The sequence below is a fragment of the Thermothelomyces thermophilus genome, chromosome 1, assembly GCF_000226095.1.
Source record: "Thermothelomyces thermophilus ATCC 42464 chromosome 1, complete sequence".
NCBI classification, from domain to species: Eukaryota; Fungi; Ascomycota; class Sordariomycetes; order Sordariales; family Chaetomiaceae; genus Thermothelomyces; species Thermothelomyces thermophilus.
Genome location: NC_016472.1, coordinates 10,244,285 through 10,271,597, shown reverse-complemented (window position 1 = coordinate 10,271,597; position 27,313 = coordinate 10,244,285). Strand labels below are relative to the sequence as shown.

The following is a 27,313-nucleotide window of genomic DNA, read 5'->3' as shown; positions in this document are numbered from 1 at the left end:
CTCTAATAACAAGATATATAAGAGGAGGAATAACTTAAGGGAAATAATACCTAAACTAATAACCAAGACCTCCTATAACGGATAGTTACCTTATAGGAAGCAGCCGACCACCGTTAGAGAGAGCGAGACATGATCTTTATAAGGCACCTATAGACTAAATAATAACGGCACTCCTGTCCTTCCGGAAAAGAGGTCATTTATACCGCTTCCTACCCTCTATAATAAGGATAATTTGGAGATATAGGATGGCTAACTACAGTTATCGCTAGCATTATACGACCTCTTCTATTATCTCGAAACCAATGTCCTTAATGTCACGGATAAGCACATAGACGGCCTAGCAGGCTACAGCCAGGACATAGAACATTCCGACAGCCAATCACTTGACGGACCAATCAGAAGATTATCACCACCAAGACTAAGGTCTTCACTAGTAATAATAACATGTCACCATCGACAACGCGGAATTACGGAGTAAAAGGAGAAATGGTACTAGTGATAACTATTAAAGAGGGACAGACAATTATATATATATAGCTAGCTAGTTACTCGTTAAGTGGATACTAAGAGTTCACTAGTGGTAACAATTACAATTACAGTACTTATACCAAGCATTACTAATTACTATAAGAGATAACTCTAGTGTTATTATAAACCCTTTAGCTTTACCAAATCCCTTAGACGACCTGCCTACTTGTCCTACTCAATTTACCTTTATCTGAACCCTTTTAGAAGAAGTCTAAGTTAGGTTCGTTATATATTATTACTACTCCCTTTGTTCTATTATAGTTTAGAACGGAGGTGACTTCGACCTCGATATCAATATAGCTACTAACGTTATAGCTAAATAGCTGCTTACCTAGCTTGGTTAACTCTATTAGCAAATCTAGGAGTTAGACTAGAGAGACAAGGCTGCTTAAGCTTAAATTAAGGAACTTAAGAACGGCGAAAAGCACTTATGGAAATTGGTTAACGAGGCCTATACTAAAATCAAGGTACTCGAGAGCGTTAAAGCGAGCTATATTAAGATCGAATTACCTAGCAAATTTAGAGGAACTAAGGAGGACCTTATAGGATTCCTAACAAACCTCTGATCTTACTTCCGGCTTAATGACGATAAGTTTTTAGATAATAAAGCTAAAGTCCTCTATATAGCTACGAGATTAGAGGGCAAGGTACTTAGATAGTTTAAGCCTATATAGAATGACTATCTTACTAAGGAAGATAAAGATGACTAAGACGTATTTATATAAGTAGTCTTTCGATCCTATAATTGTTTCGAAGAAGAGCTTTAGAAGGTTTTTAGTGATAAAGATAAGAAGATTTATATATAAGAAAGACTTACTAATCTCCGATAGACTAAGTTAGTAGCCTCTTATATTATATAGTTTAGATAAGATATACTTAAGTCTTAGCTTAATAATAAAGTGTTAATATAACTATTTTATAATAGCTTAAAGGAAAAGATTAAAGACAAGCTATATAAGTATAATTAGCCTAAGACTTTGGATAAATATATTATATAGGCTATTAGAATTGATAATTAACTCTATATATAAGAGTAGTAAAAACGAGGTTAAATAAATAGAACTATAGTTAAAGCTAATAATAAGAAAAAGCAAGCGTATGTTAGTACCTCGTATAGAACGTACCCTAGAGCTATAGATATAGATATAGCATAGAAGTAGGACTAGAAGAAGATAACCAAAGACAAGTCTAATGTTACCTACTATAACTATAGAAAGAAAGGGCACTATAAGCAAGAATGTCGAAGCCCGAAGAAAGAGTAGAAGACGGTCCCTAGAAAGGAAATTATAGCTATCGACGAAACTACTAAGGATGTTATCGAAGTAACGGCTACAAGCTATAAAGATAGGGGTAATGACACGGACAGTCTCGGATACGATAGTAATAATAAAGATAAATAAGTACTATACTCCGAACTAGTCACTATAGACCTAGAGATAGGTCTTGCCGAATGGGATATAGTAAGAGAGTATATACTGCTAATTTCGATTCTCCTAGCCTTGAGGCAGTAGGGTTTTATGGTCATATAAAGGTAAGATAGATTGTAGATAACCGATACCTAAGGAATTGAAAGACCTGGACCTAATGTTCTATTTCTCTAGGAACAAATTAAATAGTATTATAATGAAGTTTTCTAACTTAACATGGAACTACGTAAACGGGATAGACGCTTGATTTAACTTGCCTAGTAGAGCGATAAGATAAGGGACGAAACGAAGGAACTCCGACGTATTGTAGAAACTATTAAAGGAAGATAGCCTATAATATATAATAGGCCCGATAGCTATACTAAGTACCTTGACGACTAGTAACTTAGTAACAATATACGGAACCTAGAATACTAGTTTATATACGCGAACTATAGAAAAGACAAGCGTACGTAGGGAAGCTACTAGAAGAAACACTCCTACTATAGCATTAGAGTACCTATAGTCTACGTATAATAGGAAGGATTTAGGAAAGAATTCTAATACCTCCTAGGCGACACTATATGACTATATCCTCAATATAAGGTATATGTACAAGTGCCCTGGTTCTAATGTATAGTATATAGATACCGATACTACTTCCGCGACAAATTCGAAAACAATCACTAGCCGACCCGACAAAGAAATAAGGACAGAAGCTTACGCCCTATAGAATAGGTCTACAATATAGGAAACAGAGCAGCTATAACGAACCTAACTCAGACTTCTTCTAAAAGGGTTTAGACGAAGGTAGATTGAGCAGGACAAGCAGGCAGGTCGTCTAAGGGATTCGGTAAAGCCAAAGGGTTTATAACAATACTAGGGTTATCTTTTACAGTAGTTAATAACGGTGCTTGGTATAAGTACTGTAATTATAAGTTACTATCACTAGTGAACTCTTGGAGTCTACCTAACGAGTGACTATCTATATATATATATAATCTTAGTAATCACTCCTGATTATGGTGATCGTGAGTGATCGTATGGTAGTAATCACCCTGATCGTTGGTAAGTGTAGTGATCACTGTGCTTCCTATGTTGTAATTAGTCCTTTCGTTCTTTTGGCTTGATTGGCCCGTTTATGCCGGTAGTCTAGGTAGTATCTGTATATATATTTCTATAATACGATGCCTTCCCTTTAAGGCTTTCGACCTAAAAGCCCTCTTTTAGGCCGTTTCAAATAGCGCTAATATTCCTTGTGTTCCTTATACGTGTTTTTCTCCTTAGCCTCTTGTTGCCCTTTGTACTATTAATTATACCGTCTAACGCGTATAGATCCTTAGCGTCTATTCGCTATAAGCGTTTAGCTTAGTTTATTTCCAATTACGGGTTTGTAGTGATAGTATGTTCCTATTACGTAGAGTATAACCGAGTGTATAAAATGATTGAAAAATCTTGTCGTTATAAGGCTTGTATACGTTAGGGTCGTGCTTGCGATGGTTCTAGCGTTCTAGTTTCTTCTTGTAAGTTCCCGTTTCCTTGCGAGGGCATGTCTCTAATCGTGACGTAGTAGATCATATTATATACAAGTAACGTTATTTAAAGGCTAAAGAGAAAGAGGCCGAAGCCTTGCTATAAGAATATCAATATAAAGCTTCTAAGGCATTAGCCTATCTAACTCGGGTTTATAAATAACGAGAGTTCCTAGTAAAGAAGGGGGCAGATATGGTTATATAGGGTTTATCAAATCTAGACGAATTAGAAACGGTAGAATAGTAGGAATCGGGGGCCGTCGTGTAACTTAATAGTGGCGTTAACATTATTAACTAGGGTATTATTTTTAGTTCTGTCCTAGGTTTGCCTTTAGCCAATCTAGGTTCTACTAATAGAACTATTCTAGTTTCTTAGGGTAATTTAGGTTCTTAATGGGTTCCTATAAATTGTCTTCTAGTCCGAAATCAAGCTATTTAACTAGGTACTATAGTTCTCTGTTAATAATACGTAAATCTAGAATTTCTTCGACGTCCTATTCTTCTTCTTTGTCCTCTGCTTTGATATACGTAGCAACCTTAGCGTTCTTTGGTACTGGTTCGAGAAGCGAAATATAAAAAATATCCGTCTGTAGTCGTATAGATAACGGTAACGATAGTCGGTAGTTAGATGTCGAAATTCGTTCTTTGATAATGAAGGGTCTAACCTTCTTAAAGTCTAGCTTCGTGCTTAGTCGTTTAGTTCGTAAGTTTCATACGATTAGGTAGACTTTGTCTTCCTCTCTAGGCAAGGTCCCTTAAGCCTATGTTTATTATAGTAATTCTTTATTTTAGTCTTGATAAACTCGAGTTCCTTTTTAAGCTTTTTATATAGTACGTATATTTGTTCTGCTTTGGCTGCTGCTCTTAGCACTATAACCTCTAGTTCTTACCTAAGGTCTGCTTTATATCTATAGTTCGCGAAGAACGGTATAACTTTAGTTATTTCCGTTAATGTTATATTATAAGCGAGTTATATTATTAGTAATAGTATAACCTAGTTATCTTGCTAGTAGTTAATATAAGAATAGAGGTACTGCTTAATAACTTGGTTTAGTTACTTTGTTTGTCTGTTAATCTATAGGTAATATACTATTAATAGCTTACTATTAACGTCTAATCGTTATATTAACGCTTGCTAGAACTTTGATATAAACTTAGTGTCTTTGTTAGTAATCTATTCTTGCGGCTAAGCATATATTAATGTAACTTGCCGATAGATTATATCTACTAATTGTTCCGCTATCTAGGACTCCTTATAGGGAAAGAAGTATACCTATTTAGTTAGGCGATCTACTATGGTAAGAATACTATTATAGATTACTCCTATAGTTATATCTTTAGATTCTAGTAGCTTTATAATAAAGTCTATTATAACTAAACTCTATAGTTTATTAGCTATTAGTAATAGCTAAAGTAGCCTATATAGCTTATATCGTACCGTTTTGCTTCAATTACAAATGTCGTAGTTCTGTATAACTTCCTTAACTTGTACCGTTAACTATAGAAAGTTATAATGTTTCCTAACTTGTGCAATAGTCTTCGTAACTCCTTTATATCCTCCGAGTTTCGACTTATAGAGTTCTCGAATCATTCGTAACTATTAATCCCTGTCGTAGATATATACTTTGCCTCGGTACTAGAGTTTCCTATCTCTTTCTTTTACTCCGTTAGGTACTACTAGTCTAGGTACTACTTAATACTATATCTCGTTGATCCTTTCTTCTTGAAAGATTATATAACATTCTAAGAACAAGTTAAGTAGATTATCTTCTATAGGTGTCTACGTTTTGTAATATAATATTCCGTCCATTTGTTCCTTGAACAATGGTGGTATTGTTTCCGTTTGTCCTTCTGTATAATCTGTTCGTTGGCTTAAGATGTCTGCTTATACGTTCTCTTTGCCCTTCTTGTAGCGGATCTCAAAGTTAAATTCCGCGAGGAATTCTGCCTATTGTATTTGTCGTCTATTAAGCTCCTTTGTCATCGTGAAGTATTATAAATTCTTGTAGTCTATATATACTTGTACTAGTTTAATTATACTACTAAGGTATAGTTGCTATTCCTTAAAAGCTTTAATAATCGTAAGTAGTTTCTTGTTATAGATTAGATAATTAAGATATAGTCTATCGAGCTTCTTTAAAAAGAAGGCTATGGGATGTAGCTTTCTTTGTTTGTCCTATTATCCTAATTATCCTCTAATGGTATAGTTCAAAGCGTCTGTTTCTACCTTAAATGGCTTCTTGAGATTTGGTAATACTAGTATTAGATCTTTAGTAATGGTATTATAGATCTATATAAATGCTTGCTCGTGTTGTTCTTTCCATTGAAATTTAGCGTTCTTCCTAGTGAGTTCGTATAAAGGTTGTACGATCGCTCCGAAATTCCTAATGAATATCTGGTAGAAGTTTATAAATCCGATAAAGCTTTGTATTTCTGTGACTAACGTTAGTTATAGCTACTCCTTAATAGCTTTAACCTTTGAAGGTTCTATCTAGATTTGTCCTAGGGATATTTTGTATCCTAAAAATACCGTTTTCCTAACGTGGAATTTGCTCTTTTCCTTGTTAACTAATAGTTTGTACGCGTATAGCGTGTCTAGTACTGCTTTCACGTGCTTCCGGTGTTCGTTTATTATCTTAGAGAAGATGAGTATATCATCGAGATAATATACCGCAAATTTGTCGAGAAAGGGTCGGATAGCTTGATTAATCATGGCTTAGAACGTTACTAGCGCGTTTATAAGTCTAAATAGCATGACAAGGTACTTATAGTAGCTATAGGGTATCCTAAAGGCCGTTTTTTACTTATTGCCTTCTTTGATCTATATATAGTTATAGGCTAATAGTAAGTTAAGACGTATAAAATATTAGGCTCCTATTAACTAATCTTAGAGTTATAAGATTAGTAGTAACGGGTATTAGTTTTTTACGGTCTATTTATTAAGTTACTAATAGTCAATATATAACTATAGCTTTCTATCTTTCTTAGGTATAAATAGGATTAGGTAGCCTACTAGCGATATCAATAGGTAGATATATCCTCTTTAAAGGTTCTCCTCTAAATATCGTTTAAGTTCTTTGTTCTATATCTAGCTCGTATAGTAAATCTTAAAGAACTTTAGTTATACTCCTTCCTTAAGCTTGATCTCGTAATCCTATAGGCCGTGTTCTAGTAGTCCTTTTAGATATTTTGGTTCGAATGCTAGGTATCCTTCGTATTCTTTTAGTACTTCCCTAATCTTGTCTCGTCTCTTAGTTTTCCAATAGTATATAAACTTGGTTCTATCTATGGCGATACTAGCGATTTCTCCTATTTTAACCCATTACTCTAATTACAGTGCTTTACATTCGTTAATAGAGAGAATAGCTATTAGCGGTTCGGCTCGTTCCTCCTGTTATGATATCGATATCGTTATACCGCCTCTTCTAGAGTCTATAGTGGTCTATCTACTACTATCTGTTTCTTACGGTAGATCTATAGAATATGCCTTCCCTTAAGCATCGTCTGCTTGCGATCCTTGTATACTCCCTATCTTGCTAGTCGAATACGACTCCGTTTAGGGTTATAGGTAGCTACTATTCTTCTAGCTAATATCTAGATTATAATCTTCATGCTATAGTAACCTTAATATTATATCTTTGTCGTTACCTATATCTATAATATTAAATATAACTACTATAGTCTTCCTTACTATAGTAATGTCGATTAGTTTAGTCTCCCTATATATCTATTATATCGAAAATAGCCCCTTGACTATGCTATACTTCTACTTTATTCTCTAGGGTATCTATAGCTAATTTATAAGTATCGGCGAAATTAGGTTTATCTTTACTTTACTATCTACTAGTATAAGCATTTCGTGCTATTTCTATTATGCTATTATCTATAGTCGCTTGTCTTACTGCTGTCGTCTAAAGATTACGGCGATTTCCCATGTTTCTGCTAGGAAGTCTTAATATAGTAGTCTCTTACGCTAGTTCCTCCTATACTACGCTACCACTCGCCGCTACGTAGGCGTTAATGGTTTCTAGGCCCCTTGAAGGGCCCTAACCTATTTCCTAGGTTAGTGCTAACCTCTTTAGTTATTTGGCTAATAGTGGCTTTGTCAATTGTACTCATTTCTATAAGCTATTAAGTGCTTATAGCTTTCTATTATTAAGTCTATTCTACTTCTCGTTATATATGCTATAGCTTCGTCCAAAGCTCCTAAATTTGCGATTTCTTTTCGTCCGTATAATAGAGGTAATTATTGCTCTAATACGAGTCCTATATGTCTTGTCCTGTTCCGTAGTGCCTAGGCTAGGCTTATCTTAGAACTATCGTAATGCCTTCTAGATCGTAGGCTTCGATCTTCTAGAGTAATTCGGCCGCTCTATTTCCTATATCGTAGACCTATCCCATAGGGCGTAAGCTTCTGTCCTTATTTCCTTGTTAGGTCGGCTAGTAATTATTTTCGAATTTGTCGCAGAAGTAGTATTAGCATCCGTATACTATACACTAGAACTAGGGCACTTACGTATATGCCTCGTGTCGAGGATATAGTTATATGGTGTTGCCTAGGAGGTATTGAAATTCTTTCCTAAATCCTTCCTATTATATATAGACTATAGGTACCCTAACGCTAAGGTAGGAATATTTCTTCTAGTAGCTTTCCTATATATGCTTATCTTTTCCACGGTTTGTATATATAAACTAGTACTTTAGGTTCTATACGTTGTTACTAAGTTGCTAGTCGTTAAAATACTCGGTGTAGCTATCAGGCCTATTATATATTATAGGCTATTCTCCTTTAATGGTTTCTACGATACGTCGGAGTTCCCTTATCTCGTCCCTTATTTCATCGCTCCACTAGGCAAGTTAAATTAAGCGTCTATCCTATTTACGTAGTTTTATATTAAGCTAGAAAACTTTATTATAGTATTATTCAATTCGTTCCTAGAGAAATGGAATATTAGGTCCGGGTCTTTTGATTCTTTAGGTGTCGGTTGTCTATGATCTATCTTGCCTCTATATAACTATAAAACCCTACTGCCTTAAGGCTAGAAAAATCAAAATTAGTAGTATATACTCTCTTGCTATGTCCTATTCGGCAAGACCTGTCTCTAGGTCTATAATGACTAGTTCGGAGTACGGTGCTTGTTTGTCTTTACCGTTACCGTCGTATCCAAGACTATCTATATTATTACCCCTGTCTTCGTAACTCGTAGCTACTACTTCGCTAACGTTCTTAGTGGTTTCGTCGATAACCGTAATTTTCTTTCTAGGGACTATCTTCTATTCTTTCTTTAGGCTTTGATATTCTTGCTTATAGTGCCCTTTCTTTCTATAGTTATAATAGGTAATATTAGACTTGTCTTTGGTTATCTTCTTCCGGTCCTACTTCTATGCTATATCTATATCTATAGCTCTGGGGTATATCCTATACAAGGTACTAACGTATGTTTGCTTTTTCTTATCATTAGCCTTAACTATAGTTCTGTTTATTCGACCTTGTTTTTACTACTCTTATATATAGAGTCGATTATCGATTCTAATGGCCTATATAATATATTTATCTAGGGTCTTAGGCCGATCGTACTTATATAGCTTATTTTTAACCTTTTTCTTTAAGTTATTATAGAATAATTATATTAACGCCTTGTTATTAAGCTAAGACTTAAGTATATCCTATCTAAACTATATAATATAGGAGGCTACTAACTTGGTCTATTAGAGATTAGCAAGTCTTTCTTATATATAAATCTTCTTGTCTTTGTCGCTAAAAACCTTCTAAAGCTCTTCTTTAAAACAGTTATAGGATCAAAAGACTACCTATATAAATATATCTCGGTCGTCTTTATCTTCCTTAGTAAGATAGTTATTTTATATAAGCTCGAACTATCTAAGTGCCTTGCCCTTTAGTCTTATAGCTATATAGAGGACTTTGGCTTTATTGTCTAGAAACTTATTATCATTAAGCTAGAAGTAGGATCGGAGGTTTGTTAAGAATCCTATAAGGTCCTCTTTAGTTCCTCTATATTTACTAGGTAGTTCGATTTTGATATAGCTTGCTTTAGTGCCCTCAAGTACCTTGATTTTAGTATAGGCCTCGTTAACTAGCTTCTATAAGTGCTTTTCGCCGTTCTCGAGTTCCTTGATTCGAGCTTAAGCAGCCTTATCTCTCTGGTCTAACTCCTAGATTCGCTGATAGAGTTGACTAAGCTAGGCGAGCAGCTATTCGGCTGTAACGTTAGTAGCTATATCGATATTAAGGTTAAAGTCACCTTCGTTCTAAACTATAATAGAACAAAGGGAGTAATAATAATGTGTGACGAACCTAACTTAGACTTCTTCCAAAAGGGTTTAGACGAAGGTAGATTAAGCGGGACAAGTAGGCAGGTCGTCTAAGGGATTTAGTGAAGCCAAAGGGTTTATAATGACACTAGGGTTATCTCTTATAGTAGTTAATAATGGTGCTTAGTATAAGTATTGTGATTATAAGTTGTTATTACTAGTGAACTCTTAGAGTCTACCTAACGAGTGACTATTTATATGTATATATAATCCTAGTGATTACTCTTGATTACGGTGATCGTAAGTGATTGTATGGTAGTAATTACCCTGATCGCTAGTAAGCATAGTGATCACTATGCTTCCTATGTTGTAATTGGTCCTTTCGTTCCTTTGGCTTGATTAGCCCGTTTATACCAGTGGTTTAGGTAGTATCTGCATATATATTTCCGTGATAGTAGCCGAATTGCTCTAGAAGATCGAAGCCTGTAATCTAGAAGGCATTATAATAGTTCTAAGACAAGCCTAGCCTAGGCACTATGGAATAGGACGAGATATATAAGACTTGTATTAGAGCAACGATTACCTCTATTATATAGACGAAAAGAAATCGTAAATTTAGAAACTTTAGATAAAGCTATAGTATATACGACGAGAAGTAGAACAGACTTAATAATAGAAAGCTATAAGCACTTAATGGCTTATGGAAATGAGTATAATCGACGAAGCCGCTATTAGCTAAACAACCGAAGAGGTTAGCACTAAGCTAGGAAACGGGTTAGGGCCCTTCGAGGGGCCCGGAAACCATTAACGCCTACGTAGCGGTAAGTAGTAGCATAGTATAGGAGGAACTAGCATAAGAGACCACTATATCGAGACCTCCCGGCAGAAACATAGGAAATCGCTATAATCTTTAGACGACGGCGGCAAGATAAGCGACTATAGATAATAGTATAATAGAAACAGTACGAAATGCTTGTACTAGTAGATAGTAGAGCAAAGATAATCCTGATTTCGCTAACGCTTATAAATTAGCTATAGGTACCCTAGAGAATGAAGTAGAAGTATGGTATAGTCAAAGGGCTATTTCTAATATAATAGGTATATAGGGAGACCAAACCGATCGATATTACTATAGTAGGAAAGACTATAGTAGTTATATTTAACATCGTAGATATAGGTAACGATAAAGACATAATATTAGGGTTACTATAGTATGAAGATTATAACCTAGACATTAGCTAGAAGAATAGTAGCTACCTATAACCCTAAATAGAGTCGTATTCGACTAGTAAGATAGGGAGCGTACAAGGATCGCGAGCGGACGATGCTTAGGGGAAGGCATGTCCTATAGATCTACCGTAAGAGATAGATAGTAGTAGGTAGACTACTATAGACTCTAGAAGAAGCGGTATAATGATACTAACGTTATAATAAGAAGAACAAGCTAAACCGCCGATAGCTATTCTCTCTATTAACGAATACAGAGCATTGTAATTAGAGTAGTAGGTTAAGATAGGAGAAATCGCTAGCATTGCCATAGATAGAACTAAGTTCGTATACTATTAGAAAACCGAGAGACAAGATAAGACTAGAGAAGTACTAAAGAAATACAAAGGACATTTAGCATTTGAACCGAAACATCTAGAAGGACTACTAGAATATAGCCTATAGGATTATAAGATCAAGCTTAAGGAAGGAGTATAACTAAAGTTCCTTAAGATCTATTATATAAGCTAGATTTAGAATAAAGAACTTAAGTAATATTTGGAGGAGAACCTTCGAAGAGAATATATCTGCCTATCGACATTGCTAGTAGGCTACCTAGTCCTATTTATACCTAAGAAAGACAGAAAGCTATAGTTATATGTCGACTATTGGTAACTTAACAAATAGACCGTAAAAAACCGATACCTGTTACCGCTAATCTCACGGCTCCAAGATTAGTTAGCAGGAGCCTAATATTTTATACGTCTTAACTTGCCATCGGCCTATAACTATATATAGATTAAAGAAGGCAATAAGTAGAAAACGGCCTTTAGGATACCCTATAGCTATTACAAGTACCTCGTTATGCTATTCGGACTTACAAATAAGCTAGTAACATTCTAAGCCCTAATTAATCAAGCTATCCGACCCTTTCTCGACAAATTTACAATATATTATCTCGATAATATACTTATCTTCTCTAAGACGATAGATAAACACCGGAAGTACGTAAAAGCAGTACTAGACGCGCTATATACGTATAAACTATTAATTAACAAGGAAAAGAGCGAATTCTACGTTAGGAAAACGGTATTTTTAGGATACGAAATATCCCTAGGATAAATTCGGATAGAACCTTCAAAGGTTAAAGCTATTAAGAATTGGCTATGACCGACGTTAGTTACGGAAGTACGAAGCTTTATCGGATTTACAAACTTCTACCAAATGTTTATTAGGAACTTTAGAGCGATCGTACGACCTTTATACGAACTTACAAAGAAGAACGCTAAATTCTAATAGAAAGAATAGCACGAGCAAGCATTTATATAGATCCACGACGCTATTATCGAAGATCTAATACTAGTATTACTAAATCCTAAGAAGCTATTTAAGGTAGAAATAGACGCTTTAGACTACGCTATCGGAGGACAATTAGAATAATAAGACAAATAAAGAAAGTTATATCCTATAGCCTTCTTTTTAAAGAAGCTTAATAGACTATATCTTAATTATCTAATCTATAATAAGGAATTACTTATAATTGTCGAAGCTTTTAAAGAATAGTAACTATACTTTAGCGGTACAGTTAAACTAGTATAAGTATATATAGACTACAAGAATTTACGATACTGTATAATGATAAAGGAGCTTAACAGACGACAAATACGATAGGCAGAATTCCTCGCGGAATTTAACTTTGAGATCTGCTATAAGAAGGGCAAAGAGAACGTATAAGCAGATATCTTAAGCCGATAAACGGATTATACGGAAGGACGAACGGAAATAATACTACCGTTATTTAAAGAACAAATAGACGGAACGCTATATTACGAAATATAGATACCTATAGAAGATAATTTACTTGACTTATTCCTAGAATGTTATATAATCTTTTGAGAAGAAAGGATTAACAAGATACAATATCAAGCAATACCCGGACTAGTAGTACCTAATAGAGTAGAAGAAAGAGATAGGAAACTCTAGTACCAAGACAAAGTATACATCTATAACGGGGATTAATAGCTACGAATGATTCGAGAACTCTACGAGTCGAAACTCGGAGGATATAAAGGAATTACGAAGATCATCGTATAAGTTAGGAAACACTACGACTTTCTATAGTTAACGGTATAAGTTAAGGAAATCATATAAAACTACGACATTTGTAATCAAAGTAAAACGGTATAATATAAGCTATATAGGCTACTTTAGCTACTACTAATAGCTAACAAACTATAGAGTTTAGTTATGATAGACTTTATTATAAAGCTGCTAGAATCTAAGGATACGGCTATAGGAGAAATCTATGATAATATTCTTACTATAGTAGATTGCCTGACTAAATGGGTATACTTCTTTCCCTATAAGGAGTCTTAGATAGCTAAATAGCTAATAGACATAATCTATCGGCAAGTTATATTAATATATATTTAGCTATAAGAATAGATTACCGATAGAGATACCAAGTTCGTATCGAAGTTCTAGCAAGCGTTAATATAACGATTAGGCATTAATAATAAGCTATTAATAGCATACTACCTGTAGACTAATAGACAAACAGAGCGACTAAACCAAGTTATTAAGTAGTACCTCCGCTCTTACGTTAACTACTAGCAAGATAACTAGGTCATACTATTACCAATAGTATAACTCGCTTATAATACGATACTAACGAAAACGACCAAAGTTATACTGTTCTTCGCGAACTATAGATATAAAGTAGACCTTAGGCAAGGACTAGAGGTTATAGTGCCAAGAGCAGTAGTCAAAGCAGAACAAATGTACATACTATATAAAAAGCTTAAAAAGAAACTCGAGTTTGTCAAGACCAGAATAAAGAACTACTATAATAAACATAGGCTAAAGGGACCTCGCCTAGAGAGAGGAGACAAAATCTACCTAATCGTATGAAACTTACAAACTAAACGACTAAGTATAAAGCTAGATTTTAAGAAGGTTAGACCCTTTATTATCAAAGAACGAATTTCAATATCTAACTACTAACTATCGTTACTATTATCTATATAACTACAGATAGATGTTTTTTATATTTTACTTCTCGAACTAGTACTAAAGAATGCTAAGGTTACTATATATATTAAAGCAGAGGATAAAGAGGAAGAATAGGACATTAAAGAAATCCTAGATTTATATACTATTAATAGGGAACTATAGTATCTAGTTAAATAGCTTGATTTTAGACTAGAAGATAACTTATAGGAACCTATTAAGAATCTAAACTGCCCTAAGAAACTAGAACAGTTCTACCGGCAGAACCCGGATCGACTAAAGGAAAACCTAGGACAGAACCAAAGATGATGCCCTAGTCAATAGCATCGACGGCATCATTAATCTCTGACGAGGGCATAGTAGGCGCCTCTTGCTGCTTTTGCCGCTTAACCGCCTCTAACTCGTCTAAGGTCGACAGATTACACGCTACTATATTGGTACCTTTCTCTACTAAAAACTCCTTCTGCTAACGAAGACGCCGGAGCCGTATAAGCTTTTTAGATAACTCGTACTAGGCTTCTTCTAGATAGTATTAGGATTTATCTAGCTTAAGTTTGGTACGACGTTTAGTATCCTTAATATGATACTACTCTTAGAGAATACGATCTACTAGAACGAACATTAGGAATTATACTTAAAAAAAAAAAAAGGGGGAGATAAGCTTATAGAAAGAAAGTAAGATGCTAGAGCTATCGCAAGAACGACCTTAATAAATACAGGCCTTATAACGCTTTATATACGTGATTATTTTATAGATAAGGCCTTATAACGTATACTAAGAGCAAGGTATAACGATAAAACTGTTCTTAGCAATGTTCTAAGCAAGGGAAGCACGGTAACGTATAGAAAGCGACTTCCGTTTCTCTATTAGCATTTTATCAATATAGCGACTATAACGTAGAAATAGGAAGAATATAGTACTTACAAGCGAAGGGTATTAGCACTATTTGAAACGGCCTAAGAGGGCTTTCGGGTTAAAAGCCTTAAAGGAAGGGCATCGTGTTATAGATAAGCATATAGACGGCCTAGCAGGCTGTAGCCAGGACGTAAGACATTCCGACAGCCAATTACTTGACAGACCAATTAGAAGATTATCACCGCCAAGACTAAGGTCTTCACTAGTAATAATAACATGTCACCATCGACAACGCGGAATTATAGAGTAAAAGAAGAAATGGTACTAGTAATAACTATTAAAGAGGGACAGATAATTGTATATATATAGCTAGCTAGTTACTCGTTAGGTGGACTCTAAGAGTTCACTAGTGGTAATAATTACAATTATAGTACTTATACTAAGCATTGCTAATTACTGTGAGAGATAACTCTAGTGTTATTGTGAACCCTTTGGCTTTACCGAATCCCTTAGACGACCTGCCTGCTTGTCCTGCTTAATCTACCTTCGTCTGAACCCTTTTAGAAGAAGTCTGAGTTGGGTTTGTCACACTTAAGCTAGATAAGAATGATATTATTACCTATAGTATATAGAAGGCGGACTGGTCTGATATCTTTTGACTTATTATTATATCCTTAAGGAAGTTAGACGTTTAGTCGCGTATAATACGTATTAGCTAGAACCTAGAAGTCGTTGATCCCTATACTATATACCTAAAGGTCTTCTAGGCACTATAATATAGTACTATCTATATAATCTAAATGTTAGTCAAGGAGTATATAGGGATTGGTCTATCTAAATTTGATACTATAGACTAGTATATTAATTGACTTTATATTATCTGTTAGCGACTATATAATGTAGGTATTGTCTTCTTATTGGTGGTAGAGATCTACTATGTCCTATTATCCATTAAGGAGATCTATCTTAACCTATTTTAACGGAATATCTAGAAGATAGAAGATAAGTCCCTAACTTAAAAGGACCTTATTAGGGATATAACCGAGACCTATATTAACTAGGATATAAAGAGGAACCTAATTAATATTAATATTACTAATACTAATAATAATAATAGTAAGAAGACGGATAATCACTCTACCTTACTATCTAATAGGAAGAAGTTATCTTACCCTAGAATTAAATGCTAAAACTATAATAAACATTTCTATAATAAAGTTAAGTACTATGAGTATAGCTTATATTATAATTCTAAGAATGTCTATTGGGGTTATAACCTAGAGAAAGTACTAGATACCTAGCTAAAGAAAGTTTACTACCTAGCTAAGAAGAATATACCGTTATCCATAGTAGTACTATACCCGAATTTAGGGGTTATAAATCTAGCGATATCTACTATATATAGTATTTTCTATTCCATTAACTTTATATCCGTTTGACTATCCTCATTACTATAACTAATAGTATCGTCTTTCCTATTAACTTCTAGATAGTAGTAAGCTATTAATACTATAAGAGACATTATCTACTATGACTTGGCTATAGCCGATATAGTTTTTAATGACATTAAGTAGTTTACTAAGCTCTACTATCTACCTAGACTAAGGGTATATCTCTCTTTATCTAGCGATATCACTAAAGCTAAGGAGATAGGCGTCATTACCTACTAGATAGTTCTTTAAAACGGTACGACTATAATAGTTAAAATCCGAGAGGTACTCTATAATCCTGCTTCTCTAGCTAATTTGATTAGTACTAGGAAGCTAATCGACGATAACATCTTCTAGAACTAGGCAAATCATACCCTATAAATAGGTAAATCTAGCCAGGTTGTTACTAAACTTGAACGACTTAGCGATATCTTCGTCGTCTATAATGCTAAACCGACTATACTAGCTACCACTATCGCCAAGGCACCTACCCTAGCCAGAGCTATCTTTTCTTTTATTAACTACCGTATTATATATTGCCACCTAATATACATAAGCAAGGCTACTATTAAAGCTACCTATAAGAATACTAGTATCGACCTAACTAATAAGGATATTAATAGCTTCTACAAACCCTATATTATAGGGAAGGCAATAGATAAACTAGGTAAACGTGCTCTAACCTAGGTAATAAGACTACTCTACTTTATCTATATAGATGTTATAACCTATAAGACTCCTAGCTACCTAGATTATAAATATAGCCTCTATATCGTTAACGTTTAGTTAAACTACCACTAGGTCAAATTTAGCTATACTAAGTTGGATATATTTGACAGGCTAAAGGACTAGATCGTCTAGATATATAACCAAATAGGTAGATATATCTAGATGCTCGGACTTGACGGCGGTACGGAGTTTGACTAATCTGGCAAGGACTTCCATGACAATAAACTAGCCATATTTACAGATGCCAAAGGCATTACTATCTTGAAGACTACTCCTTCGAGTCCCTAGCAAAATGGCAAAGCTAAACGCGTGGCTATAGACATTATTTAGAAGGCCAGAACTACGATGCTTACGTATTAAATTCCGGAATTCCTTTGGCCGTTTGTCGTTAATACTATAGTTATTATTGCTAATCTTCTTCTAACTAGGGCTAACCTAGGTAACAAGAGTCCTTATAAGCTATTTATAACTACGTTTAATATACTAGAGGAGGCTTATAAGCTATATATCTGATACTTATATACCTACTTCTGCTACATGTATTACTATATCAAGCTAGACAAGCGTGATAAGGCTAATAAGTTTGGCCTATAAGTAGAAAAGGGGAGATTTATCGGATATATAAATATCTATAGCAAGATCTACTAGGTCTAGAACCTATAGACTAGAGCTATCGTTAGAGTTAGCGCTGTCAAGTTTAACAAGGGAGACGACTATTATAAGGATAAGGATATTGTTAATCCTCCTAAGTATAAAGCAATATTTGTAGACACTACTGTTAAAGAAGACAAAAGCTCCCTAGAATTCTACCGTATAGTTACTTTCTAGCTACTAAAAGATCTTCGAATAGATTAGCTATATATAGCTTTAATATCGTTAGTAATTACTAGCTTAAAGCTAACATCCTAATCTTCTTTAGGTTTAACTAGTATATTAAATACTAACTATAGAGTAGAGATACCTTTGTCTATTTAATAGGACCCTATAGTATAAAAGCAGCCAAAAATGCTAGTTTAACCGGCAAATTAACCAGAAATGCCGATACCCCGATCAATTCTATCTCTAACTATTATAGTTCAACAGGCACTATTAGTTTCAATAGACTATCTACCGTCTATAACTTTAACCTCTAAACTTACCTAGTTAGCTCTATCTCCTACGCTAATGACTAAAGATTAGGATAAATTCGTCTCTTTTATAGACAAAGATGTCTAAGAAATCTAACAAGAAGAAGCCCCTATACCATATAACTACCTGCTAGCACCGTATACTACCTACTCCCTATAGATAGAAGAAGTAATAGGGGGGAGAGGCTAATAGGGGGGGGGAGGCTATAGAGACAACGGATATCTCGCTTTAAGGATATATCCTAGTCCGGCTTCTACGTAAAACTAAACAAGGGGAAGCTTCCTAGTTAGTTCCTTACCTACTACTTAGATGACTAGAGGCTAGCCGAATCCGTCGTCTTTATAGCTACCCCTATTAGCGTTAAATACGACATATCTGTCAGCTAGAATTCATTAGTTCTAAAGAACTATCGTAAAGCTAGACGTAGAGCTAACTTTAAAGATTAGTAGCTCCTAGCGATGATCAAATAGGACCTAAGTCTCTAGGAAAAGGAAGTCTATAAACTTATTAATAAACGCCCTAGTATCTATATCCTACCTAGTAAGTAGATATATAATAAAAAGACTAATCCATCTACTAGCTAGAAGACTACCTAGGCTAGATAGGTTATCTATAGTAACTTTGACAAAGGATCCTAGAAATCTTAAGATATATATATTATAGTTATTAATAGTATAATAGTCAAGATCTTCTTTACTATTATTATAGTTAAAGATCCAAAGTGCTTATAATTTAACTTTAAAACTATATTCCTAAATATACTAATTCTAGATAGGGTAGAATATTATGTTAAACTACCCCCTAGATTAGATAAGCCGTCTAGTAAGGTCTATAGGCTAAATAAAGTACTTTATAGACTATATTAAAGTTTACTATACTAGTTCCTAGTAATTAAACTAATACTTAAAGAACTCGGATTCGAATTAATCCCTTCCGACCTCTATCTCTTTTGCTATAGAGATATAGGTATATTGCTTATCCTATACGTTAACGACCTTCTTATCGCTATGAAAGATAGCTCTACCGTTAATGGAATTTATAATTATCTAAAGAATAGATATAACCTTAAGGAGCTTAGTAAAGTCAAACGATTCCTAGGACTAGATATCTTATAGGATAAGGTAAACAGGAAGATCTTCCTATTATAAGAGATATATATTACTACTTTATTATATAAATATAGAATAGAAGGTATTAATCTAGCTAAGACTCCCTAGTATTCGAAATTTAAACTACTATATATCTAGAACAAACTAGAAGATAAGAAGGATTAATATTCTACCTAGACTAGCTAACTAAACTAGCTAGCCTATAATACCTGAATCGATATTATATATACTATCTCCTGTCTCTATAAAGCTAATAATAGTCTATTATAGGAGTATCTAAACGCTCTTTAGTATCTATATCGCTACTTGGCCGGCTCCTATTCCTATAATATTAAACTCGGTAGTAATATAAAGATTAACGACTTAAAACTAACTACTTTTATAGACGCCTCCTAGGTAGACGACCCCCTATACTAATATTCTACTAGTACTTATATCGTCTTTCTAGCTAGTAGACTAGTATTATGGAAAACGAAGAAGTAGACGTTCGTTATACTTAGTACTACCAAAGCAGAGTTTACTAACCTTATATTAATTATATATTCCTTATAGTAGGTTAGCCAAATCTTATAGGAATATAGCTATCTATAGCTAACTACGCTAATTATCTTTACTAATAGCAAAAACGTATATACCAATGTAATAAACCTATTAAACACTAGATATACGTAAGCTATTAATATTCGGTATAAATAGGTTATCGAGAAATATAAGGAAGGACGCTTTATACTAAAGTACATAGCTAGTGCTAAGATGGCTATAGATAGACTAACCAAACCACTAGAACGAGAGAAGCATGCCCACTTCTTACGGTTGCTAGGGATAACGGAAAGACACGTACTCTAGGTAGTTTAAGCTATAATAGGCAGATAGAACTAATAGACAACCACCTTAATTTGTATCTAGACTACTAGTTTAGGTAGAAGGATGGTAACGACGGCGAAGATGTGGCTATCTGTGGGGGGGTGTAGTAGACTGGGCCTACCAGGGCTCCAGCCCTACCGAGGTTGCAGCCACCTACATCTTCCTGCAGGTTGGCTCTGGACGCCTCCGTCCTTCTTCCTCCAGAACCATCGCCAACTACGTAGCAGAGATACGAAGATCGTCAGTTCTATCCGCGCATCCACCTGCAAGACAGGGTCATGGTGCAGGCCAATCAGTGGCTCGGCCGTTGCACGTTCCCGGAAGGAGGAAGCCCCGCTTTGCAGACCTGCAGACCCGCCGCCCCGCCTCACCCGCCGGACGGTTAATGTTAGAAGCAGCTCCGATCGAGACCGGCTTGGGACGAAGACCAACCGGGACGAAACTGCAGCCGCACCAGGAAGGCGACACATAATCCATGCAAACCTTCGACATGATATCTCTGTACTTCGAGATTGCAGTGCAGAATGCATTGCCCTAGGCCCTGTGAAGACAGCGGTGTTCAGAGTTTAGGAGCACTCCGGTCTCTGCAAGTGTTGTGGGAGCAGCAATGTAGTTTACCGCCCGTCGAGTCGGGCTCCGCCGCAAACCCCTCGACCCCTCAAACAATTGCCGTTTTGCACAACAAGGGCCCCCCGCGTTCAGCGAGCAAAAATGTGTCATTCTGTGTGCTCGAACAGCTGTATCGGGATCGCCACGCAACGCGTGCCAACGGCTGCTCCCTTTTTGTTGACGTCGCGAATCAACCCCCCACGTGGTACTTCTATATGGCGCGGGGTCCTCAGGGCCCACAACACCGCAACCGAGACACGAGGAGGGGTTGACAACAGAGCCGCCATGGTGCACGCTCTGCCAGCGAGGCAAGAAGTTAATCCCTAACAAATCTCAGAGACGTGGGACCAGTCAGTGACCTGCCGGACTGCAACCGCAATGCGACGAGTGGCGGCGGGCGACAAGGGCTCGACAAGTCACAGTCAGGTACTACGACTGCCAAGAAATTCCAGCTTGTTCGATAGTGGATCTCCAGGACCCAGCATATCCGCTGGGTACGCTCCGGCACCTTCAACTGGGCCGCTTTTTTTTCCCTTCGATCCCCTCAAATCTTCATCAGAAAAAGGATCGCCAAACCTGACAGACCAGGTCACCAACTGACATGGAAGCATTCCCTCTAGAGATTTTCCACCGGCTGTTGAACAAACATGGCCCTCCTAGCCACCTCCAAGCCCTCTCCAACCGCTTCCCTCACCCAACGATCCGACGTGATCTCGACCTTCCATCCTCTCGTTAACAGCGCGGTTCAGTTTCAGCAACTGATAGGCTCTGCCGCCTTCCACCTCGTCGTCAGGGCCTACTTTGCCGCCACCATCGCAGCCACAGTCTCCCTCTGGGCAAGCAGGAGCATTGCGTGGAGGACGCTCCTTGGCTCCAGGGCCGTCGTCGCAAGGGCGCTGTTCCTGTCGAAATGGCTCGCATGGAGCGCGTGGGATTCCAAGCCTTCCAGGCGTCTCCGCAGGAGGCTCGAGTTGGAGCTTTTCTTATGGTTCCTTGGACCCGGCGGCAACACCTTGCTCCTGATGCTCTTCTGGCCAGGTTGGCTCATGCTGGCCGCTCTGTTCTGGGGTGTCTGGCGGCTGACGGGTTGAAAGGTAAGCCCAGTCCCACCGTTAGCAAGATGGATCGTTCAGATGAAGCTCACAGAAAGACAGCACCAGCCAGCTAGCTGCATTTAACGGGCGCCAAAACAACTCTGCTTGTGCTGCAGGGGTGACGCCGTGTTTAAATCAACGCGATGCTCCCGACACCGGTGTCATCACCTCGTGAAGAAGAAGGCATTGCCTCCGGGATCCCGCGGGATCTCCTTCGAGTAATCTTTCTCCGGATCGAATACCTGCCACACACTGGCCGGGTAGATGTGCTTGTTGCGCTGATACCACCGCCGATCAACCACCTTCGTGAAGGTCGGGTCATCCGACGCCCCTTCAAGTTTGGAGAGGTCAGGCGTGCTGTTAATTCCCGATGTGCCTGAAGCACCTGCTGCTGGCTGCGTCGGGGTCGCTTCAGCGCTGTAGTCAAAGAGGAGCTTGTTGCCTGGGCCGATGGTCTTGTTGATGATGAAGAAGTAGAATTCATAATGCTAGACAGGCTGTTAGCAAATCACATAGAAAGGGGAAAGGAAAAGAGATAGAAAGAAAAAATAGAGAATGAAAAGTGAAACTCACATGGGGTATGATTATGGTTCCTCTCACAAGCAGCAAGTCGTCCACGCTGACGCGAGCCCAGTCCCGCCTAGCATTCACCACTTTATCTGCACCCACTCCAAGTCGTGCGCCGACCTTACGGCTTTTGTCCAAGAAGAACCAAACGAAGTCCCCCTTCTTGACCCTGACGATGCCGCCGGGAATGTTGGTCCCGTCGTAGAAGACGAACGGGATGGCAATCTCCGTCGCCTTGACGGCAGCTTGCAGCATGAGGAATTCCTTGCGCAATGCCTCCCTCTCGGCCGCTTCCCTCCGCAGCGCAGCTTTCGTCCGGGCACGGGGCACAATGCCGACTGACGAGTTGACCATCACCTTGGCCGGTGGCTTGTCCGCCTTGTCTTTGTCCTTGTTCTTGTCCGTGTCCTTGTCCCTGTCTTCGCCAGAGGCACCCTCAGTGCCAGCCTCCGCACTGCTGCTGTCACCAACATCCTTCTCTGCAGCCTGTTTAGCAGCCTTTTCCGCCCCCTGCGCTCCTGCTCCCCGGTCGGTGACAAGCTTGGGCCCAGACTCATCCTCCTCCTCCTCGTCATCATCCCCGAACGAAACGAGCGCCTTTGCATGCTTCTTTTTCTTCTTCTTCCTCTGCCTTTCCGTCTCGCTACTGTCGGCGCTTGCGTTGTTCGGTGTCGCAGTCAGCGATCTGTCCGGCGTCGAGGTGTTTGTGCGTGCCGAGAGTGCCGCCTCGCGAGCCTCGCGCTCCTGCTGCTCCAGGACCTCGGCGCGTCGTTTGCGAAAGTCCGAGAGCGCCACTAGACCGACCGTGTTGATCGACAGTCGATTGTTGGTGGTCTGGTTCTGCGGTGTAAAGCGTGAGCTCGCCTGCGATTGGTCTGACATGGTGGTGGGAGTCCAGATGCGAGAGATTGACAATCGTGGGATTGTAAACGAATGTTGAAAGAGACTGGGTGAATTCAGTTTGGAGATGCGGTTTGAATATAGTGTAATATTACAAGATTACGGATGTAACAAAACACTCTTACACGTTCGCCGGAATAACTACGTAATGTTGTTAGGTTACCGTCCATCTTGTAATGTCAACAACCACAAAAATGTCGTCGGTCCGTTGTCATGTGGGTGAAGGCTTCTTCGGAGAAGAAAAAAAGAAAAGAGAAAGAAAGAAAAGAGGGCGAAATCAGTCATCCTTGTTGGACTCTACGGATTCTTTGAGCTTGCGCTGTAGAAAGCCGCAAAGACTCTCAAAGATGAGGGCGTCATGGCCCTCACGCCAGTGCAGACTGACTCTTGTATCCGACCTCCCGACTACTACTCTAACTTCGAACCCGAGCCGGCATCCTTCTGACTCTGAACCCGTATCGTAATGAGCCTTGCTTTTCGTTCCTTCCTGTTGCTCCCGAAGCTTCTTCCTTCTCCAAGCCCTACTCCAGACATTTTCCCTCGTTCTCCCCACCCCTTTCGCTGCTTCCGGTTCCCACACCCAAGACATCAGCTCCAGTGCCCCCATGATGTCTTGAACCCGGGAAGTAATTGGACCAACCGATTGATCGGCCGGCAGCACCAGCAACTCCGCCGTTACTGACGGTGGGAGGATTTTCTTCCACAAGCTGGCCTTCATTCCGCGTGCCACATGCTCGGCCGGCCGCATGGGCCCAAAGCTCCACCCCAGCGCCCACCGGCGTGTCTTACTCCCTTGGACAAACTCGGTGACGGCGTAATTATCGATGGCGTGGTCGCGGAGCTGCTCAACGAGAACCTCGAGGCTGGTGAGCTTCCCCAGCATCGACGTATACCATTGAATGCGGTCCCGCAGTATGAGCGACTCGCGCAGTAACCGACCGACATGTGCCACCTCGCCCCCGTCGCAAACCATCTCTACCGGAGCCCCGGAACAGGCCGACATTGGCGGTCGCGCCTTCTTGTTTGCCGACGATAACATGTCCTCTTCTGAAGCGTAAAATGGGGGGTTCATCATGACAAAATCGACCGCGGAGGCGATGCCCACATCGTCAAGTGGTACCAAGGGGTCATTTGGCTTCCTATCCAGAAGCCGAATCCGGTCCTGCAGGCCGTTGAGTCGGATATTTCGCTCCGCATAGCTCAGGTTCTTGGCATCGATGTCTACAGCGCGTCAGTGCTTCCGAGGGCTAATCTTTCCAGCGAAGGGGACGATGGCCAACCTGTTGCAATGAAGCGCCAAGGCCTTTGGGCGACCCCAAGGAGAGGGTATATGCAACTCGCGCCTGTGCCAATATCAAGCCCGCACAGACTCCGCCCAGGATGTTCATATGATGTCGAGTCCATCAGTTCCTTCAGCCACAAGATGTAGTTGTGACGATTGGGGACCTAGACTCGTGTCAGTCATTGGGTCTCGGGGACAGCGCCCCGGGGCCAGGAAGACAAACCGGGGGGCATAATCTGTCGTCAGGCAGATCGAGCTTCAGGCCAAAGTCAAGGTGGAGTAGAGTCTTTGTCAGCTGCATGGTGGCTGCCGGATCGCTGAAGTCCAACTGCCCGTTGTCCTGGAGACTGCGGTGAGTTAACTGACTGTCAATGCCCATTGTCGGAGGAGCGCTCAGCAGCGAAGGCTAAGTGCTTACACGGCGGCAAATTGAGGGTCTCGCCTGGCAAGCTGCCTGAAGTCCGGCTCGGTTGCATATAGCTGGCGGAAGTAGCCGTCGGCAGATACCCCCGGGGATGGCGGACGCCCGGTTCGATCAGGTTTCGATTCGCCAGCCGTGAATCCCTTATCCGTCGCAGGCTGTGAGAGCCGGGTCGAAGCTCCGTGCCGGCTGTTCATCTCGGCCGCATCATCGGGCGCCTTCCTCTTGTTCCCCGCCATGACATTTAGACCGATCTGGATCTGGATCCTGCCCTGGAACCTTCTTTAGATAGCAGAACAGACAAGAAGCAGCCGCGGCATCGTGTTGGCATATGAAGCTGGCTGTTCTATTGGCGAGGGCGCAACGCAAAATATGCACAAGAGCAGTCACGTGCGGCAGAAACGAAATTGTCTGTTCTGCAGGCAGCACGTAAAACATTGCCAGGAAGTGGATGGATGGTGGTTCTCTTTCCTCTTGTTGGAAACATGGAACTTCTGTCAATGAGGTAATTACATAGTAAGCCTCTGGCGAATTGCCCTGGCCGCCCCGCCCCTCCTCGCATGACAGGGCTGCTGTCCGGGGAGGATCAAAACAAAGTCGGCAATCCCAAAGTCAATTCCGGCTTTTACTCTGCAACTCTCAGCTCATTTGTTGCCGCGTTTCCGTTTCCTGTGCTCGGGGAAAACTGAATTCATAGCCTACTGCGCTTCATACTGACACACCGGCCTGTCACTACCCTAAGCAGCAGCGGCATACCTCCCCTTGCAAATCAGGCCCACTGTGAGCCAATGAGGGCCATCACCGCGCCAGGTTAGGCAACCTGCATGACGCAGCTCTAAGTGGCCTTGCCTCCTCGACCGGGCCCGGCGCCTGTTACAGCCGGAATATCCTGCACATGTGCGGCACTCTACCGCTCAACGTAGAGTACGCAGACGGATGGCCGCAGTCAACAACTACACTCCCTCAATGCCTGTACCCCTCCCCTGGCCTGGTACCTTGGAGATGGACCAGTTATGCACACATGGAAACCTCCTTAGCCGCGACCGAAACGTCACCGGCGCCATCGAGTTCCCGTGAAGAGAACCAGGGATGAGTCCAGAACACCAACACCTCGAAAGCAGATCATTTCATCCCATCCACTCGCCTTTTATCCAGACCGAGCACTGCATGACCTATCGGCACCTTGAGTAGTGGGAACTGCCAATCAACATGCGTGCATAGGCGTACAATATGTGCGCTGTCTGCGGCTTCCCCGTGTTGGCCCTCTTCCGAAGCCACAAGCAGCACGCACCTAGGAGTGTCCGCCTCACTCAGAATGTGCTTATTGCAGCACTTGCTGCCGCGTCTTCCGCGGTTACCCGATCCCTCCAGTGAGGCTGCTTCGACCCAGGCGCTCCACTGGTAAGTGCTGGGTGTGACATTCCATATCGTTGAGGATTTGCTGTGCTGACGGCGCCGTATGGGGTCTCTATGTGCACCTCGGGTATGTACGTACCTTCCATACAGTACGGGGTACTCATAGATCGATCATACAGGGAGGTATATTGAGACATGAAGCCTCACATTCCCGGCCATGCCGGGGACCCTCATCCAACGTGCGTTAAACGGGTTGGAAATCGGGAAAAGGCCCGATCTTCTTCGGTGCTTTGCTCCATTTCACCGTCCGAACCCCCTCTCACCCGTTATTGCTAGGGCACCAATAATTTCAGACGGCCTCTTTCCCGGCGGCTATCGAAGTGGTCTTGCTTTGGTTGGCCAACCCGACGCTTTGAATGGCCCAGGAAGATTGCCAAGTCCTCCCCTCCAAAACGCCGCGCAGTAATTGGAAAGCCCGCCTTGTTACTGGAGTCTTTTGTGCGCTGTACACGCCTGCAATCCGTAACCCGTGTACCATCGTCAGCGCGTGTTCCTTCTCCCCAAAACAACACCTCGACCGGACAAAGAATAAAAAAGCTGGGCTGGTTCAAGAGTTAGAATGCCGGTTGCATTGCTGGCTTGGTCTCCAGCGTGGAACACCATGTTCACATCAAGGCTAAGACACCTGGCCAGCGGTTGGCCTGGCCTCGATGCAGCTCGCTGGCCATTCAGGGAACAAGGCTGCCGCAAGGCGTGCGCGACTCATCCTTCGCTTCTGTGCCCCCCCCCCCCCCCCCCCCCCGGGAGAGTTTGTTGGAGAGCGTGTGGTACTTTAACTATCCAAGCACTCACCCACACTACTCTATGTCCTTCATGCGTCACACGCTGCGTTTTCCTCGCCGTAGTCTCGCTTGCTCCGCGGCATAGGAGTTCTACGCCCAGACCACGGCCTGCAATATCTCTTCCATTCGGGTACGCGACGCGCCCTCCAGATCTTCCCCGCCCTTCGGCTAT

At 40.2% G+C, this 27,313-nt stretch overlaps 3 protein-coding genes across 3 annotated transcripts; 1 reads left to right on the top strand and 2 right to left on the bottom strand.

The window, feature by feature from the left end:
* Window positions 1–21,326: 21,326 nt before the first annotated feature.
* On the top strand, window positions 21,327–21,770 carry MYCTH_2049580 (uncharacterized protein; the record flags this gene model as incomplete). Its single annotated transcript, XM_003660837.1, has 1 exon — window positions 21,327–21,770. The coding sequence occupies one exon, from the start codon at window positions 21,327–21,329 to the stop codon at window positions 21,768–21,770; it is 444 nt and encodes a 147-aa protein (XP_003660885.1).
* Window positions 21,771–21,853: 83 nt separating this feature from the next.
* On the bottom strand, window positions 21,854–23,293 carry MYCTH_2299695 (uncharacterized protein). Its single transcript, XM_003660836.1, has 2 exons — window positions 22,347–23,293; window positions 21,854–22,261 (listed from the first exon to the last, which is right to left on the bottom strand). Exons 1-2 carry the CDS (start codon window positions 23,220–23,222, stop codon window positions 21,938–21,940), a joined length of 1,200 nt encoding a protein of 399 aa, XP_003660884.1. The 5' UTR covers window positions 23,223–23,293; the 3' UTR covers window positions 21,854–21,937.
* Window positions 23,294–23,445: 152 nt separating this feature from the next.
* Window positions 23,446–25,425, bottom strand: MYCTH_2299692 (uncharacterized protein). The gene is made up of 4 exons (XM_003660835.1): window positions 24,941–25,425; window positions 24,746–24,869; window positions 24,521–24,686; window positions 23,446–24,461 (listed from the first exon to the last, which is right to left on the bottom strand). The coding sequence occupies exons 1-4, from the start codon at window positions 25,180–25,182 to the stop codon at window positions 23,518–23,520; spliced, it is 1,476 nt and encodes a 491-aa protein (XP_003660883.1). The 5' UTR covers window positions 25,183–25,425; the 3' UTR covers window positions 23,446–23,517.
* Window positions 25,426–27,313: the final 1,888 nt, after the last annotated feature.